The sequence below is a fragment of a genome, unplaced genomic scaffold, assembly GCF_019419815.1.
Source record: "Pyrus x bretschneideri cultivar Hongxiangsu unplaced genomic scaffold, Pyrus_bretschneideri_v1 Contig7, whole genome shotgun sequence".
Taxonomy (NCBI): domain Eukaryota; kingdom Viridiplantae; phylum Streptophyta; class Magnoliopsida; order Rosales; family Rosaceae; genus Pyrus; species Pyrus x bretschneideri.
The window spans coordinates 4,925,829-4,946,000 of NW_025999809.1; the positions used below are offsets into that span (position 1 = coordinate 4,925,829).

Consider the following 20,172-nt stretch of genomic DNA (forward strand, 5'->3'; position numbering starts at 1 on the left):
GACTTAACTCATCCACGACAATCCTTTGATAACAAGAAGTCCGAGTAACTTGGGGCGTAAGTAATCGAATAAACACAATCTTGTTCTACATATGCTATACTGAGATAGCAGTGGCACGCTTAGCACTTGGTTAGTTTGATTGTGAGCCTCAAGGCCTGCACCTAAGGCCTCATAAAGGCACCTTTCAAAACTAACTCAGTTCTCTTCTTGTAGCATGTCACATCTCGGCCCGGGGGTGGATCACTTCCCTGGCCCGCTTCACCACCGTAGCATGATATTGTCCGCTTTGGGCTTACCATTCCCTCACGGTTTTGTTGTTGGGAACTCACGAGCAACTTCCCAGTGGGTCATCCATCATGGGATTGCTCTAGCCCCCTTCTCGCTTAACTTCGGAGTTCCTACGGAACCTGAAGCCAGTAAGCTCCCAAAAGGCCTCGTGCTAGGTAAGGATGGGAATATACATATAAGGATCACTTCCCTGGCCGATGTGGGATGTTACAATCCACCCCCCTTAGGGGCCCGACGTCCTTATTGGCACACCATAGCCAGGGTTAAGCTCTGATACCAAATTGTCACATCCCGGCCCGGGGGCGGATCACTTCCCGTGCCTGTTCCGTCATCGTAGCACGATATTGTCCGCTTTGGGCTTACCATTCCCTCACGGTTTTGTTTTTGGGAACTCACGAGCAACTTCCCAGTGGGTCACCTACCATAGGATTGCTCTAGCCCCCTTATCGCTTAACTTCGGAGTTCCTACGGAACCCGAAGCCAGTGAGCTCCTAAAAGGCCTCGTGCTAGGTAGGGATGGGAATATACATATAAGGATCACTTCCCTGGGCGATGTGGGATGTTACAATCCACCCCCCTTAGGGGCCCGACGTCCTCGTCGGCACACCATAGCCAGGGTTAAGCTCTGATACCAAATTGTCACATCCCCGCCCGGGGGCGGATCACTTCCCGGGCCCGCTCCACCACCGTAGCACTATATTATCCGCTTTGGGCTTACCATTCCCTCACGGTTTTGTTTTTGGGAACTCACGAGCAACTTCCCAGTGGGTCACCCATCTTCAGATTGCTTTAGCCCCATTCTTGCTTAACTTCGGAGTTTCTACGGAACCCGAAGCCAGTGAGCTCCCAAAAGGCGTCGTGCTAGGTAGGGATGAGAATATACATATAAGGATCACTCCCTTGGGCGATGTGGGATGTTACAATCCACCCCCCTTAGGGGCCCGACGTCCTCATCGGCACACCATGGCCAGGGTTAAGCTTTGATACCAAATTGTCACATCTCGGCCTGGGGGCGGATCACTTCCCAGGCCCGCTCCACCACCGTATCACGATATTGTCCGCTTTGGGCTTACCATTCCCTTACAGTTTTGTTTTTGGGAACTCACGAGCAACTTCCCAGTGGGTTACCCATTATGAGATTGCTCTAGCCCCCTTCTCGCTTAACTTCGGAGTTCTTACGGAACCCGAAGCCAGTGAGCTCCCAAAAGTCCTCGTGCTAGGTAGGGATGAGAATATACATATAAGGATCACTCCTCTGGGCGATGTGAGATGTTACACAGCACATCAGCAAGCAAAAGCCCGACTACACCTCCAAAGTGCTAATCCCTTAGGGAGCTATGCTAAGAGCCGAGAAGCTATCTCTTGAGAAATCTTCGCCCAAACATAGTTTTGGCACGCTCGATGTGACATATTTAGTCTTGTATGCCAAGAAGAAGGAAGGAAGGAAAAAACCTTCAGGTGGAATACAGAATACGGGCCACTTCAGTGTCTACCAAAATCAAGCATGACAGATTACCTGGAGAATGTTCCCTCCTTACAAGGACCCGCTGTCCTGAGAAGCCCGACCTCATATGAGAAGTCGGGGGGAATGGTAACCAACGAAGACTTGCAAGCCACCATGGTGCAAGTGTTAAGAAGTATAGAGAAGATTTCCCTGAAAACTAGAAGAGAAGTAAGTTTTCCTGAGCCTACAAGGATGGAGCTTGAGAGAGTTTACACCGATAGAATGGTCTTCAGTCACTCGAGTTTGACCCTAGCCAACCATCTTAAGCCAATTTATGTAATTGCTTATCTGAAGGAAGTGCCCTTCAAAAGGTTTTGATTGATGGGGAAGCCACGGTCAATGTGTTGCCTTTCAAGCAGATGAAGAGGTATGTAGAAGTGAGAAGAATCTCATCCCCATGGACTTAACAGTTTCCAGATTTTCTAGAGCCATCACTAAAACTTATGGGATATTACCCTTGGAGCTTAACTTGGGTTCCAAGCAAATCATGTTAGCTTTCTTCGTTGTGGATAGTACTTCCACATATGGAGCTTTACTGGGCCGAGATTGGATTCATCAAAGTTCTCTCTATGCCTTCCACCCTGCATCAAGAAGTAGCAGTTTACCATGAAGAATGAACCTTGGGACCAGGATTTTGGGAGATTGTAGAGGCCGAGTCACGACCATTCCTCCTTACTGCCAATGTGGTAGAAGCCAACCTTTATAATCCTAGTATTGGTATTCTCCAGTGCTTAGGAGCTGATAAGAACGGCCGTTCAACTAAGGTGACGACCTAAAAGATTTTGGAGTAATGATTGTTCCTTACCAGGGAAGAATGGGATAGACTCCATGTTGTCTCAACTCCCCGACACCAGTAATGTCAGAACAAAGAAGGAATGACCAAGTGATTGCAGTCAGGTCTTTAATCAAAAGATTGTTAGTGTATGGAAGAGAGAAAAAGCAAGAAAGGGAAGGCTTGGAAAAGGAATAAGAGGAAGAAGTCTCAAGTGGCCAGGACATAGGTGAAGAGAGGATTATTGGGAGATAATTGGAAGCAGCCATACGAATGGCTGAATGTATATATGACCTGGATGGGCCAAAAGACTTGCCCGAGAGCCTAGAGTTAGTTGAATTTGTGTGCGCAGAACCTGAGAAACCATCACCAGAGGTACAAGACCCTTTAGAAACCATTGATTTGGGAACTAAGCAAGATCCAAGGCCTATCCAGATCAATGGCTTATTAGAAACTGAGGATCGAGGAAAGGTAATCAGCCTTCTGCATGAGTTCAAAGACTGTTTTGCTTGGCATTACACTAAAATACCAGGTTTAGATTCAACCTTAGTAGAACATAGAAAACTTATTAAGGAGGGGTATAAACTTGTGAAGCAAGCACCACGGAGGATGTCAAAAGAGATTGAAGAAAAGGTCAAGGAAGAAATTGAAAGGCTGGTAAAAACTGGATTTATTAGGTTTGCCGAATATGTCGAGTGGTTGGCCAACATTGTACCTGTATTAAAAGCTATAACTAAGGTGGTCCAATGTTGTGTTGACTATATGAACATCAATGGAGCCACGCCTAAAGATGAATATCCCATGCCTATGACTAACTTATCCATAGATGCAGTTGCCAAACACAAAGTCTTATCTTTCATGGATGGGAATGCCGGTTATAATTAGATAAAAATGGCTAAAGAAGATATACACAAAACAACTTTTAGGTGCCCATGTCATGTTGGAGCATACAAATACTTAGTGATGCCTTTCGGGCTCAAAAATGACTGGTGCAACCTATCAAAGAGTGATGAATGCCATTTTTCATGACTTGATTGACCATAGCATGGAAGTATACATTGATGATATCCTGGTGAAGTCTAAAATTGAAGAGCAGCGCTTGGTAGACCTCAGACAAGCCTTAACAAGAATGAGGATTCATAAGCTAAAAATGAATCCAAAGAAATGTGCTTTTGGAGTAAGGTCAGGGTAACTTATTGGGATTCCTTCTTCATCAAAGAGGTGTAGAAGTTGATAAAAACAAAGCTCGGGCAATCATGGAATCACCTTATTCCACTAATAAAGTACAATTGCAAAGGCTGCTGGGAAAGATCAACTTCTTAAGAAGATTCATTGCCAACTTGGCGAGTAAGATTCAGCCAATAACTCTTTTGCTAAAATTAAAAGACAAAGAAGAATTTGAGCAGAGTCCACCACACCAAGAGGCATTTGACAGAGTAAAGGTGATAGGATTAAAGGCACACCACAAAGTAGCACACAAATGTCCTATTGATTTTCCTTATTAACACTAAGATTTGTCAATTGTAGCATATGAAAATAAGGGTCTTTCCCGCAAAAGATTGTCTCATCTAACTACTTAAAATGTCACAAAAATTGTGTTGCTGTCCCTACTGACCAGTCATCGAAAAATAATTATTAGACCGACTTACACTTATCTAAAGTCTACGAAATTTTATATGAAGACACTAGACACACAGACCTACACTCACACAATTTTTTTGGATTTTTGTTGGAGTTGATTTTCTATTTAAATTAAATCGAACAAAAACACAACAGAAACAGATTTTTAAGTAGTTCACAAATTAAGAAAAACGAGTTAGGGGAATTGCTATCCACCACCAAATAATCATGCAAACATGTTATGTTTCATTCAAATTCCTTTCATTTTTGGATGAAAATGCTCAAGTTGGCTCAATGTTAGAACTCAACCTATTACTCTTTCTTATGTAGTATGTTAAGAGAATGTCGTTTTCAACTTAACTTAATTCCTCAAATGCAATCTCGAATGGTGTGTTCATAGATTTAACAAGTAGAAATCATTAAGAACGAAAAGAGTTTGAGTCATCACAAGACATCGTAAGTACTGGCGTTGTCTTACTTATCCTAGAAATTGGTTCACATGTTAATCGCAATTAACAAGTACTACTCAAGAGCATATGTAGGTCCTCATTTGGCAAGGGCAGGCACACACATATTCATAGCATTAGAATCCTAGATATGCTTACTAAGTATGCATCCGTAGAAAACACATAAAGAATTCATCAATAAGACAAGTAGTGAACCAATTTTCATCCAATCATAAAAGTAATTCAAACGAAATGTCATAACAAACTTGCAATCATATTCGGGGCTTTAAAACAGCCCCTAACTACTAAAAATTAGTTACACATAATTCTCAAATTAAACCAAAAGAAAGACATGAGTTTGAGAAGATAAAACCGAAAGAAGAGAATGCCAAGATTTCCTCCTTCATTTCCTTCATTCCCAACGCAGCAGCCTTCTTTTTTTTCCTTACTTTTCTTCCTTTTTTCTATCTTTTTTTTTCAGCTTTTCTTCCCCTTTGCTGCTGCAACCTGTAGGTCTTTTCTTCTTTTCTGCTGCCACAGTTTTTTCTCCATAACTCACCCCACTAACAGCCATTTAGTGATGACAATAAGTGAGAGGAAATGCTAAAACAATTGTAACTTTTTGGGCAGCCTTTATGCCCATTACTCTTACTTAATTCTCCATTTCCTCTGATATTTGAATATGTGTTAGCTGGCTTGTTCTTGGCTACATCAGTTTTGGCTGTTAGTTTTATTGGATTTATTGCTTTCAATGCTTTCTTGTCAGTTACAAACTGCTTAGCCTCTTGGGAACCTTTCAGTGTTAAAACTGACCATAACTTCTTCTAGAAAAGTGATATTAACAATCCGCGAAATGTTCCAGAAAATAGACATCCGTAGATTTCCAAGCATATAAGGCTCATTCTCTAATTCATTCTGAGCTGTCCGTAACCTGCTTCCAAAGTTAGCTGACCTGCACAGGCAGTTTTGACGAATTTGTTAGTTAAAATTTCACTTGTGCTATTTTTCTTTTCTTTGCTTGACAAATCCTACAAAACACAAAAACAAAGTAAATAGCTTAAAAATATAAGGAACTAACTAAGAAAGACAAGTGAATTGGATGTAAAATATATATAGATATGAGCTTATCAAAAGGCTTACTTGGTCTCTCCACCAGTGCTCATGCCACCTTAGAGAGGGAAGCCTTTAAAGCTTTATATTTCTGCCTTTGAGAAATCAATGGGAAGCTTGTTGGTTCAGAACAATGAAGGCAGGAAAAGAACAAGCAATCTACTACCTTAGTAGAATCCTTACTGAAGTAGAGACAAAATATACACCAGTGGAAGAGGTTATGCTTGTCTCTATACTTCACTGCATGCAAGCTAAGGCATTACATGTTACCTTGCCACATCCACATTATTGCCAAGACTGACGCAATCAAGTATATGTTATCAAAACCAATGCTAATTTGGAGGATTGGAAAGTGGATTCTAGCACTTTCAGAGTTCAGCTTTCAGTATGTACCCCAGAGAGCGATCACGGGCAAGCAATTGTAGACTTTTTGCCTGAACACCAAGAGTCTCAGGATGAGATTATCAACATCCCAAGAACCCTGGAGGTAGCCAGTATGTGGATCTTATCGAGCAAAGCCTTCTTGGGCAGAGAAGAATGGATCCAACAAGAGATAAAAAGAATAACTTGTCTCTGGATCACTCATTAGAGATTGTATTTTGATGGTTCTTACACTCAAACTGCTACTGCAGCCAGGATTGTTATCATTGATCCCAAAGGTGCTCATCATTGTTATTCATTTCTCCTAGACTATTAAGAGACTACCAACAATTGGGCAGAGTAGGAGATGCTGATAATTGGCCTGGAGATCTTGATAGAGCTAGGGGCAACTGAAGTTAAAGTATTTGGTGATTCAGAGTTGGTGATTAATCCACTAAATGGAGAGTACAAATGCAGACACATCACCATGACAAGTTATTATTTGGCATCTACACAACTATTGAGCTATTAGGGCATTGAAATATCAATCAGCCATATCCCCAGAAAGTCAAACGCAATTGCCAATGAGATGGCACAATTGGCTTCTAGAGCACAGATCCAAGAAAGAAAGTTTGAAGGGGATATAAAGGTTCAGAAAATAAATCTCCTTTCTATATTTGAAAGGGGATTCAGCCTATATGTGATGACTAAAGAAATAAAGATTGAGGATTGGAGGACATCTATTATTCAGTATTTAAAAGAGTCATCCTTCCCCACAAGTAAGAAAAATAGACAACAAGAAACTAAGTATGTTTTGTGGGAGGAAAATCACTAAGAAAGACTCCAAATGGACTGATTCTAAAATGCTTAGGCCAGGAAGAATCAATCAGGGTAATGGCCGAAGTACATGAAAGAAACTGTGCAGCACATCAGGCAGGAACCAAGATAAGGTGGTTACTTAGGAGATATGGTTATTTCTAACCGGACATGGAGAAAGACTGCAATGCCTATGCTCGAGGATGTGAAGAATGTCAAAGACATAGACCTCTCCAACATGTGCCCTTAGTACCTTTGAACATTGTGGTTAATCCTTGACCCTTCCGAGGATGCGCAATGGACTTTATCGGGCAAATTCATCCAGCTTCTAGTAAAGGACATACATTCATAATCGTGGCAACATTTTATTTCACTAAGTGGGTGGAAGCTTCAGCTGTAGGTTCAAGACTAAGATGATCCAATCTAGTCCTTACTACCCTCAGTCAAATGGTCAAGCAGAAGCCATCAACAAAGTCTTAGTGAACATTATCAAAATAATGGTGGTAAATAGTCCAGAGAAGTGTCATGAGAAGTTGAGAGATACTTTGTGGGCCTACAGAACCTCCAAGAGAACAGGAACTGTAACTACTCCTTATGCCTTAACCTTTGGGTAAGATGTTGTTCTCCCCATGGAGATAAATGTGAGTTCTGTTAGGATTCAAAATCAATTTGGGTTGCACAGTGAAGAATATATTTAGGCTATGTGTCAAGGAGTTGAAGATCTAGATGTAGCTCGAATCAAAGCTCTAGATAAAATTCAAGAGGGGAAGAAAATTGTTGCCCGAACATACAATAAGAAGGTGAAGTTGAAGAACTTCGAGAAATGATAGTTAGTGTGGAAGGAAATTCTGCCTTTGGGAGCTCAGATTAGAGGCTTTGAGAAGTGGAGCCCGACTTGGGAGGGTCTTTCATTATCAACCAAGTATTGGACAAAAGAGGATATTACTTGGCAGATTTGGAAGGAAGCTTGTAGAGGAATCCATCAATGCTAAGTTTTTAAAGAAGTATTACCCAACCTTGTGGGATGTTGGGAATTGTTACATTGAAGAAGCTTAAACATTATAAGGGATCCGAGAGTTAGTTTATTTGCTCATTATAGTTAGCTTCAAGGAGAAAATACAAGTTAAAGAAGATTAAATAAGTCATTTTCATTTCATTAATGTTGAAATTATAGATCAATAGTTTTACATCCTTGGCTAAGGTAACTATCCTAAAATGGCTAACTGAGCTTCAACATCTTCAACTTCCACATTTACTTTCTTGACTATCTTCTGGTAAGGCTGTTTCGTACGGACGATTACTCCTCCAACCTTTTAATCGCAGAAGACACTTCTATAATCCTTGCCTCTATAGTAGAGCCTTCTTCCACAAGTTCTACTAAAGTCTTTGACATTGTCGTGGTAGTTGATCCTGAAGCATACATATATGATGATGAATTGATCAAGAAAATAGAAGATATGGGGAAGTTTGGGCTTTGTGGATACCAGTGCAAGGGAAGATAGCTTTATATTCACAAGAGGAATCTACCGGTGCGATTAAAGCTGCCCGGCTACTCCCCAAAGCCATAGAAGTCCTAAAACAGAAGTTGGACGCAGTGCGCCTTTCTGAGGATGCTACAGAAGCCAATAATTGAGAAATTTATGTAGGTCCTAAAGAGTGCATTCCTCCCTCCTCGAAGAAAATTCAGTGTGCAGGCCTGCCCGATGACGATGAAGGCCATTGAGAAGACAGCCCATGGTGGAAATCCCCTCACTAGTCTCGTAAGGAGATTGAATTAAAGCAACTTTGGGTGCCATTGAGGACTTTGAGAGGGGAAAAGTTGGAATTAAGGAGGGAAGGATTGAAGAACTGAGAAGGCAAGAATGTACTGGAATTTCTGAGAATTTGAAGGCTTGAAATGGTTAAGGTGCATTGCTGAAGAGGTTAAGTAAGGATTATATAATAGGTGGTTACTTAACAGTGGAGTTCCTGGGTTAGTGCAAAGGTTTTGTTAACCAACGGTTGCTTTAAATGGTGCGAGCCCCAAGTGAAGGCATGCGACGGTTGTTAATGTGTGACGATTATTTAATCATTATTAGTGCCTGGGATTGTAGCCTCAACAATGATTAAAGGGGGCACTGTTTAGGTTAATATTTGAACATTGGGCTGCAAATGTATGGAAGCCTAGAGATACCAATTAAAGGGAGACTTGCCCGAGGCCCAAGCATCAAGCCCAGAGATATATTGGCGCATTCCCATTAATACATAGGCCATGTGCCTATGATTTGAACGTCAAGTGATGGGGACTAACTCACAATCAGCCAAAAAGCACTTTTCAATGGCAATACAAGTAAAAAGTTGATGACTCACTACCCTCTAAGTGCTTTCGGGCAAGAGCAAAGTCACTGGAGTCGGGCTAATCTGCTTATAAAAGGAGGAAGAAGCCCTAGAGACAAGGACACTCAACCAATCAAACAAACAAACATACAAACTCTCCTCTCAAGCCAGATTTGGATCCAAAAGCTGTAATTCGCCCAGATCTCAGCCATTTTTAGGATATCTCCCTTACAAAAGCTATCTTTTATCTAGTTTAAAGCTCTGTTATCACCCCTAGTGGTGTACTATCGATTCTCTTATGTAAACTGGCTTACCATCCATCCCCTTTTTAGCATAGAAACCTCTGTAAACTCAAAGAGAAGTGATTGCAAGAAGTTCAACCTTACCCGACAAGGTGAAATCTTACTTAAAGTTCTTTGTGTGTTTTCTAAGATAATAGATTTACTGCTTAATGTATTATCCAACATGTATTCAAGTCATATCCATTTATGTTCCTACTTTAAGAGTCTCATTTGCATCTGGATTTAGTCAGCTTAATGGCTATGCTTTCATTTAAAACCAATCAAGAACCAAACAAATGACTTAAAGGATCTGGACTCCCATTATTCGAAATATACAAGACTATGAACTAAAAGTCCTTGGTCAGAAGGCAAGAAAAAGAACTTAATGTGGATTAAAACCCATCCACGATAATCCTTTGATAATAAGAAGTCCGAGTAACTTGGGGCACAAGTAATCGACTAAACACAATCTTGTTCTACATCTGCTATACTGAGATAACATTGGCACGCCTAGCACTTGGTTAGTTTTTATTGCGAGCCTCAAGGCCTACACCTAAGGCCCTATAAAGGCACATTTCAAAACTAACTTTGTCCTATTCTTGCAGCACATCAGCAAGTAAGAGCCCGACTACACCTCCAAAGTGCCAATCCCTTGGGGAGATGTGCTGAGAGCTGAGGAGCCCTCTCCCGAGAAATCTTCGCTCGAGCACACTCCAATCCCCAAAATCGAAAAATAAGAAATCTTCAACATCCACAAGCAACCACAACAAAGATCTAAACCACAAAACAAAGGAAGTCAACGGGAAATTACATGGCAACAGAGCCAAGAACGGCAAACACAAGGAAGGTAGTGGTATGTGTACCTAAGTCGGAGCTCTACACAACCTCCAATAAAGTCACGAAACACTATGAAAGAGGTGGTTGCAGATTGGGAAAATCGTGGAAAGGAGGGATGAGAAATAGGTCTTTTCGATCTTGGGCTAGGAGCGGTTAAATCAAAGGCAGGGAGATTTGGAGAACGAAGAAAATTGGGTTGAAAAACATGGGGAAAAACAGGCAGACAAAGACGGAAGGAAAGGAAAATAAGAAGGAAAAAGGACTGCCACTAACCTTTGCTAAGGCAAGGGCCGACAGCTAAACTACTTGATGGAATTTGAAAGCTCACACGAGTAGTGAGAAAGACTCTCACAAAACGGAGAGAAAGGCTCTAATGAGGAGAGAAGAGAAAATTAAATTGGGTTATATTTAAATCATTTGAACTATCATATTTATCATAATTTAAGTTAATTTATCTATTTCAATGTACGAAACTTACACTCAATATAACGAAAAAATTCACCAACTTTGACAATTGGTTAAAAAAAAATGTAGAAGCTTACAACATCTCTAAAAATTAGCTTCGATAGATTCTTTCATATATTGATGAAATAAATTAGTACATTACATGTTATAATATAAATAAATAAAATAATTTGAAAAAAAAATTGAAGAGAATACATTCATTTTTGGGGCGTTTTGATATAGACCCTTCATTTTTAGGCTTCTTAGATTAAACATCTATTCATTTTAACAATTTGATTAAACATTCTCCTACAATTTTGGGACCATGTGTATTTTAATTAACCCATTGTAATGTAGCTAAATTACATAATTTGCTATAGCCTTTAACATACGTGTTTCCCGTATCCAGTTTCTTCACGCCAAACTGCACGCAAGGCTCCTAGATTCTTGCTAACTAATGTCTTAGAGTTTTAATCCAAGTAGAATACTAATTGTTGAATATAAGAAGGATATTAACAATGTTATTTATCTCTAGTGAATTCAATTTTCCAGCGGCACTTTCTTCCTTCCTATGAACGTACCATAAGTTTCAGAAGCCTTCTTTCCGCACTAAGGTCGACGTTGGTATTCAGGTTCTAGTTATTGATTTTTATTCAAATTATCAGTTGGATGCGTTGATTTTGATTATCTTTTGAAGTCGAAGGTTTTTGATCTTTTTGTGTGTTGGCTATGATTTGGTTGTTGCACTTAGGTTGGGCATTGCACTTAAGAGACTAGCCTCGTATCCCTGCTGTATCGCATAATTCCTTCGGTACCTTTCAAAAATTGCCGCCCACGCCACAGATAGGATTGAAACCGCCAGGCCTATCCCCACTCTCTGAAGCTGAGAAGCACCGTGGGGATGGCCAGTGATGCGCCTGGACAGCGGGACTAATATAGAGTAGTAGAGGGACTGTATGAGAAAGATACTGAGGCGAGGAAACACTAGGAAACACTAAGTTTCAGAAGCCTTTCTTTCCTAATCCAAGAATTGAATGAATCGGCACATTTCACCGTACTTGCCAAAAAAATAAAAGTCAATCAAAACACTGCATAAGCCTAACATTATGTTGTTCCGTAACCAAGATTTCATACCAACTGCATAATCCTAACATTATGTAGATCGCAATTTTTAATTGGTAGCTTTTGGTACGTTTGCAGCCTAGGATTTATGAGCCGTGTAGTGTGCTATATATATGATTCGTGTGGACATTTGGCAGCTTAGAATATATATATATATATATATATATATATAATGGTACAAATTATTTGACTAAAAATATTTCAGGTACATCGTGGCACGTTATACAGTATGTATTTGTAATGTACCAGGTATTTGGTATGTTACGTAATGTTACATTGACTCATATTGATAGTTTGATTCATAAAATAATATTAAATTAGATCATTCCAGGCGTTTGGTGCGTAAAGTTTTTTATTTTTGAAACGTATCTGTCTGGAAAAACGTTATACAATGTGTATTTGTAATGTACCAGGTGTTTGGTATGTTACTTAATGTTACACTGACTCATATTGATAGTTTGATTCATGAAATAATATTAAATTAGATAATTCCAGGCATTTGGTACCTAAAGTTTTTTATTTTTGAAACGTATCCTTCTGGAAAAACGTTACACAATGTGTATTTGTAATGTACCAGGTGTTTGGTACGTTACTTAATGTTACACTAACTCATATTGATAGTTTGATTCATGAAATAATATTAAATTAGATCATTCCAGGCGTTTGGTATGTATAGTTTTTTTATATTTGAAACGTATCGGTTTGGAAAAACGTTATACAATATGTGTTTGTAATGTACCAGGAGTTTGATACGTTACTTAATGTTACACTGACTCATATTGATCGTTTGGTTTAGAAAATAATATTAAATCAGATCATTTCAGGCGTTTGGTACATAAAGCTTTTTATTTTTGAAACATAAGAAGCTACCGAAGTGTTGGTGTATATTGACATATTAATGATCAATTGGTATTAAACTATCAACTAATAGGTACGTTAATGAGCATTATATTGACATATTAATACGATAAGTTTGAACTATTGTAAATTACCATGTAATTTACTGAGCGATATAGATAATATTGATTATCAAATGGTTCCCTAATATATGAGTTTTTGGGATATTGAGAATATTTTGAAGATGAGCTGTCTTTCAAAAGTGTATGATAACTGATCACATACAACATTGAGTATGAAAGATAAGCGTTTATAATGGTAAGATAAAAAAATATAATGATTTATTACCAAAAACATAATATTGGGCAAAATCAAAAGGGTGCTGAGCAAATTAAAAAAAAAGAAGATAGATATGATTGATAATCAAAAGGGCGCTGAGCAAGTGTTCTTATTGTGGTGTCCAAGCTTCTTGCACCTCCCACACTTCATTGGTCTTGATTCTTCCCCATTAGACTTAATCCTCTTAACCCTTGGTTTGCCGGGTTGTTTTCTTGTCACTGGAGGCTTGATGACAAAATCCTTCACTATATCAAGTGGGGGTTGATGGATGTCAGGAATCGGTTCAATTGGAAAAGAATATGAAGACTTACAGTAATCAGCTGTGAAATAGTCTTCAATGTAATCATAAGGATTGCCATCGTTGTGCATGATAGCTGCAACTGCGTGTGAGCAAGGGAAACCTTTAATCTGCCACTGACAACATGAACAATACCATTTTTCCAAGTCCACCATTACCGAGTCATCGCTACGTACTTCAAATACAAACTCGCTTGACCGGCTAATGTGCCAATGTCTTCCCACCTCCATTAACTTATCCAACTGGTTCTCTATTTCGGGGCATAAATAAGAGTTCCATTTCTCTGCAGCAATACGTCTCTCAACATTCATCACCATCAATTTAACTCTTATGCTTTCTACCAATTGGAATATTGGTAATAATCGTTCTTTCCTAATCCAAGAATTGAATGACTCGGCAACATTTGACCACATCTCACCGTACCTGCCAAAAAAAAAAAAATGTCAATCAAATCACTGCATAATCCTAACATTATGTTGTTCCATAACCAAGATTTCATACCAACTGAAAACTCCTAAAAATATACTGTTCAATGAAAGCATAATACGAGAAGGAATAAAATTGAGGAAAAGGAATAGTGGTAGGACGGCAAGTCTTAAACCAAATCATGTACACAAGCACCTCTTCATTAAATAGTTCTCTTTGGGCAAATCCTCCAAAAATTTGTCAATTAGTCCACCACCCTTTTTTCTCAAAATCTGCAGGTTTACGTCGAACACTTCTGGAGTGGATGAATAAGCACAGTTCTTGAATAATTGGACCATTGTCTTTCGAAACTTTTTCCCAAAGCCAATGGGATATGTTTTCTTAATATTCTTTTCTATGTGGTAAATACAAAATCCATGTGGAGAAGTAGGGAAAACATTTGCCACAGATTGAAGCAATCCTTTGTGCCGGCCCGATATGAATGTAATGGTACGTTCATCTTCAGATAATACGGCAGATAAGTTCATCAAAAACCAAGTCCAGTTAGCCTCATCTTCAGCATCAACCAAAGCAAATGCAAGAGGGAAAAAACCTATACAAATGAAAAATATAACAGAATTAATACAGCATGATGTTAATTAAAAAATATAACAGAATTAATACAGCATGATGTTAATTAACATACAAAAAGAAATACTAGTATTTAAGCATAAACCAGAAGAAATACAAGCAAATAGAGCATTAAGCAGCAAACGCACAACAAAATAATCAATCCCAATCCCTTTTCGAACCCAGACTAAAATCGATGAAACACACAACAAGATAATTATCTGAAAACCTTCTGAACGTACCACAGACAGCAAGGTCGACATTGTAGAGAATCTCGATAAAACCTTCTAAACATAACAGCCTCAGGCATTCGAAAATAAAGAATAAGTCTAATTATCTCACATGATATCAATATAAAATAACGAAAATAACTACTAAGTGAAATGGATAAGTCCATTCAAAATTCAAATATGAGATCACAAAATTCAAACGTGGAAGAAGAATTCTGGAAACACAAACCAGCGGCACATCCTTAAAAAAAGGCCACGTACAGAAATACGGTTTAGGAATATATTAGGCCAAAAGAATATATATGGAATTTAATAATTAACATTCTAAATTAAAAAATACATGTTATTTAAATAAATACTAGCCTCTCTGCACGCACTAACGTGCGTGCGAGAGGCATTTTTGCATCACGGGCGCTACGCGCCCCTAAAGGTGTATTGTGTTAGTTTTTCCCATTGTAATTGTCAAGATATACTTTAAATGTATTGTGCAAAGAGGAACTTTTTTTTTTATCATGCACGTCCTAAAAAGTTATCATGTTTTTCATTTTTACTTTGTGTAAAGTAATGATTTAAATGTTATTCATGCACTTATCAAACAACATACGATTTTAGATGCAAGTTCCTACCTAAAGCCTATGAACGATAGCAAGTATATGTAAATAAATAAAAAATAGTAGATGAAAACAGTAAGTACTCGTAGCAAAATACAAAACAATTTAAATGTCAAAATATAAATCCTACATAATAATATGTACATTATTCACAATACTCATAGAGTGTATATGTCACTATTTCTTTTGAAAAGAAAGTTTACATATTGACATCAATGCTGCAATTTCCACCCATTTGTTCATGATTGATGCTTCAAATTTTCATTGCCAATCTACAAACGATAGTGAGAAAATTAAAAATCAAATAAAAAGAGTTAATTGATAAGTGAGAAATGCATACTGAAAGGCTATCGTTAATAAAGCTGTTACCTATTAGGAATCACCATAATTAGCTGGAATGAAGCAAGACTTCTTTGTATACTACATTCCGTGTAAATACACCTTGTTGGCCTACTATGGAGCCACTTTTTACTAACACGGTTGTGGTTGACTTTGAGACCCCCCTCGATAAAGCCACATATAATTGTCCATGGCTGAAGACATGATCTGGAAGGTAAACGCCTACATGTGGTATTGTCTGACCTTGAGATTTGTTTATAGTGATAGAGAAACTTAGTTTCACTGGAAATTGCTTTCTTGTAAGTTCAAATGGAAGCCCAGCAGTATCAGTACTTTTGAGAGGGATTCTTGGTAAGAAAACTCTGGATCCGGCAAATTGTCCAGTTAGAATTTCAGCATCAATAAGATTTCGGTAAGAACCACGACACAATAATCTTGTACCATTACACAATCCCAATTTCGGATCAATATTTCTTAAAAGCATGATTGGAGCACCTCTTTTCAGAGTTAACTTGTGCGGAGGCAAACCACCAAGTGAGATTGAATTCAAGAACTCTGGCTGATACAAATTCCTTGCGTCATCCTCAACTGAATCAAATGAATACATTGTCTCTTCTAAACCCGGAAACATATTGATTATCTTTTCATTCAACATATCAACGTCTTCATTTGTAGGAGTTACCACTGCCCTTTCCACCATGTAGGTTGCATCATTTATATGATCCTCTAAGTCAGGGAAGATTTTGGCAATTAATTGATTAATGGAATGCTCACTCTCCCATGGTATCACCATGCATTCAGGTAGTTTTACCATATCATCCATAATAACATCTTCATTCCCATCACCAACACGAAGTAAAAATTCTGAAAATTCACAATCATTTATGGATCTCATGTTTTGTTTGAGTTTTAAAATCTTTACTTGTGACCAAAATGATGCCTTAACAACACTTGCTTGGATTAGTTCGGACTTGGTTCCTTTCCGGATAACAGGAAGAACTTGTCGAAAATCTCCCCCAAATATCATTATCTTCCCCCCAAATGGTAAGTCAATATCTGTTAAGTCTCTGAACGTTCGATCGAGTGCTTCAAATGCATGACGATGCGTCATTGTTGCTTCATCCCAAATAATTGCCTTTGCCTTTTGTATTAGCTTTGCTAAATCAGATTGTTTACCGATCGAACACATCGATGATGCATCGAGACTAAGTGGTATCTTGAATTTAGAATGTACTGTCCTCCCACCAGGCAATATCGTAGCTGCTATTCCAGATGATGTTGTTGCTAATACTATGTGCCCCAACCTTCTCAAGCTTGCTAACAATGCGCGATATAAGTAAGTTTTTCCAGTTCCACCGGGACCATCCACAAAAAAAGTTGCATTATCCGATGTTGAATTGCACCCATTATTATGTTAAACGCACTTTTTTGGTCATCATTTAAGCGTTCAATTGCATCAAGATCTTGTTGTGGAATACATATGGATATTTCATCTTCAATACATCCGGTCATTCCTGAACTTGATTCATTTCCTCTTGTCATTTGGGGCAAATCAAACTCGTTTATACTCTTGTTAAATTGAACCAAAAGTATGTTCAACTCACGCAAGAGTATGTTGGTAGCAAGTGTGGGAGTTATGTTAGTCATGGAAACATAATCTTCCATCATGAATGGACAGAACTCATCCCATAACCCTCGAACACCAATTGGTGCACAATATACCAATATGGTGACGAATAATCTTCTTAAAGCCGACGGCATCTGAATTGTGGAGGCCTCTAACAAACATTGTCGAATACTGTCATCTCTTTCTAACAAACCTCGTTGTTCTGCTGCCTGCTTAAATGTTGGATGCAAAACCCCATTAACTGTTCTCAAGTTTGTGAAGGATGTTGGTCCTCTAACATGATTAAGAAGAATTCGAAGGTAAAATTTTTCGCCTTCAGCAGGTGAAACTGCATATATTCGCCCAATAACTTTGTTACGATTCTTTCTTTTATACCACTTTCTTTGAGCTTGAATCCATCTGTAATGTGATGGTATCTCCATGTATAAATAATGTCGCGCTTCTGCATCCACATGATTAAGTGTAAAAAATTCAGTCAACATTGTCTTTCTTGTACTCTCATCATGTAGAATATTTGTTATGCTTTCATCGGCACGAAACTGAACTTGGTGCATATTAGGAAGATGTATTTGCATTCGCTCAACAGATGGATAAATTCGATTAATAATGAACTTGAATATTTTCCATAATGCCTCTGGTGCGCAAACCCATCTTGCATCCTGAAACTGCTTTATTTCATCGTATTGAGGGTCTGATTGCACTTCAACTGTCACTCTGTCTGGGCCTTTGTAAACATACTTATATAAGTACTTGACACTTTTTATGCTTGCGCAAATTTCGACATTGATGTGACAATCATACCTTAACAGCAACCATGGATTATATGGAATGATCCAACTATTATCAACCATTATGTTTCCTTGTCGATTAAGTGAGACGGGCAATCGATTTCCTCGCCTTTGATAAATTGGATACGAATCATTCCCTTGAACGGTGACTGGTGCAAATGGTTTGGGAAACTTTCTCTTACAACTCCCATTTTTCATACATGGAGATAGAGGATTATGAATCCCACACGGGCCATGAATCATATGCTTTAACACCACATTATAAAGTTGAGGCTCTACATCTTCATTTGGTATTTCAGCTCTAACAATTCGGTCATACTCATCTGGGTTATTGATCTTATCATTTTCATCTAACACAACCAGCATATGCACATGTGGAAGACCACGTTTCTGAAACTCAATAACGTATGCGTAAGCAACAACACTGCCCAATACCCCCTTTTCAATGATGTCTTCTTTTAGTTGCTCAAGTTTTGCACGAAATACTCTAGTGAGTAAGTCAGGGCGATCTTGTGGAGTTTGTCCAGCGAGTAATTCGCTTTTGATTTCTTCCCAACTTGGGTTACATGTCATGGTAATAAAAAGATCTGGCTTTCCGAATCTTTGAACCAAAGTCATTGCGTCTTGATATCGTTGGTACATGTCACGTGGGCTTCCAACAAATGATGATGGTAAAATAATTCTACGCCCGATGCTACCTAATAATATTTTATTTTCAATTAGCTATATATATTGTACACACTTTAAACAAAGTTATATTTCTAAATAACGATGACTGAAACGATATATATACCTGCATTGTGTTGACCTGCATTTAGAGAGTCTTCAAGTCCTTTGTAGAGATCCGCTCTAACTGTGGCTTGATTAGAACGCAACCATCTAAGTTTTTGTGATTCAATTTTAATGTAGTTATCTACAGCATATTGTTGCAAGAGACGTCCACCTCGAAGCAAAAGTGATGATCCATTATGGCGTATCTACAAAAGCAAATTTCATATATTGCTTTTAATATAGGAATCATAATTCATCTATATGTACCGGGAAATAAATTATGTTATGAGTACAAACCTGTAACATATAAGCATAATAGTCGCAACATGTTATTGCTCTTCCACCATCATCACGACTGTTAACATCCCATCCATATGTACCGTAAGGCAGCAATAGTGGATATTGTAAGGGATCATAAAATCCAACATAGTCTCGGACGTGAGAAAGTCTTCCACTAATTGTCTCCACCACGATATCCCTTCCATTTGCAATTGTGGCATTATCTCCATCTATTATAATTGCCGCAACTTGTGATGCTGATGGTAGACTATACTGACGCCGATCTATTGGTTGCTCTTTTAGGATCAACTTGCAATTCGGCAAATCTTGGCGTTGTCCGAGGCTTCGCAATGTATGAACAAAAGGATTATGGTTGTTCAACATATGTTGTATCTTTTCAACCACACGTCTATCTAAAACTTCACTTTCACACATTCGGTTTTCAACTTCATGCTCAGTGTCATATATATAAGCTTGTAAAAATCGCGGTCTGTTCCCTTCATTTGGTAAAAGTCCACCAATCTTATGATATAATGCACCTTGAGCACGAAATGTGTAAATCCCACGACCACCAATATTAATTCTTTCATCCACGTGTACTCCCATTGAAGTGAATGCAAATGCATGATTGTAAGCTCGAATATTTTGCCTGAAGTGTCTACCCTCATTTGTTTGGTCAGAGAAAAGAGCAACCATTTCTGGTGGGGATTGTATTGGGGGTAAAACAATTCTTCCTTTCAAGCAACACATATTCAAAGTTTCTCGAGCAAACAATCGTGCATAGCAGTACGGACATGTGGTTGGAGCAGATAATTGGCAACCTAGGATACCCCGATTCTCATTATAATTTCTAGCACACAATTGTGGTTTCTTCTTCCTCTGGTTTGGCGCACATGACAATTGGTTCTATTTGCATGTTCTTCTTCTGATATTTTTACATGAATATCCAACATTCAGTATAAGAATTTTCTTTGTAACTAATCACATATCTATATAAAGATAAAATTATATACTAAGCTCACCATTGTGGGGAGGAATTGAGAGCATCCCATAAGATATTTGTGACCTATTTGAATGTGCCAACTGTCCCATATGAGTACGA

At 38.5% G+C, this 20,172-nt stretch overlaps 2 protein-coding genes across 2 annotated transcripts; both read right to left on the reverse strand.

Moving 5' to 3' along the window:
- Window positions 1-13,176: 13,176 nt before the first annotated feature.
- On the reverse strand, window positions 13,177-14,688 carry LOC103928705. Its single transcript, XM_018642884.2, has 3 exons — window positions 14,655-14,688; window positions 14,351-14,408; window positions 13,177-13,813 (listed from the first exon to the last, which is right to left on the reverse strand). The coding sequence occupies exons 1-3, from the start codon at window positions 14,686-14,688 to the stop codon at window positions 13,177-13,179; spliced, it is 729 nt and encodes a 242-aa protein (XP_018498400.2).
- Window positions 14,689-15,623: 935 nt separating this feature from the next.
- Window positions 15,624-17,287, reverse strand: LOC125472322 (ATP-dependent DNA helicase PIF2-like). The gene is given in 3 exon segments (XM_048573594.1): window positions 15,624-15,967; window positions 16,101-16,991; window positions 16,994-17,287. Coding segments are annotated over 3 exon segments (1,254 nt in total). The 5' UTR covers window positions 17,274-17,287; the 3' UTR covers window positions 15,624-15,884.
- Between the last annotated feature and the right edge of the window lie 2,885 nt (window positions 17,288-20,172).

What these genes read in the sequence shown, in the direction of transcription:
- LOC103928705 (XM_018642884.2), bottom strand. Translation starts at nt 14,688, where the DNA reads ATGTCGACCTTGCTGTCTGTGGTACGTTCAGAAG. An exon ending in GTCTGTGGTACGTTCAGAAG is followed by an intron (nt 14,409 to 14,654) that starts GTTTTCAGATAA and finishes TCATTTGTATAG; the next exon opens with GTTTTTTCCCTCTTGCATTT. An exon ending in GATGAGGCTAACTGGACTTG is followed by an intron (nt 13,814 to 14,350) that starts GTTTTTGATGAA and finishes TTTTTTTGGCAG; the next exon opens with GTACGGTGAGATGTGGTCAA.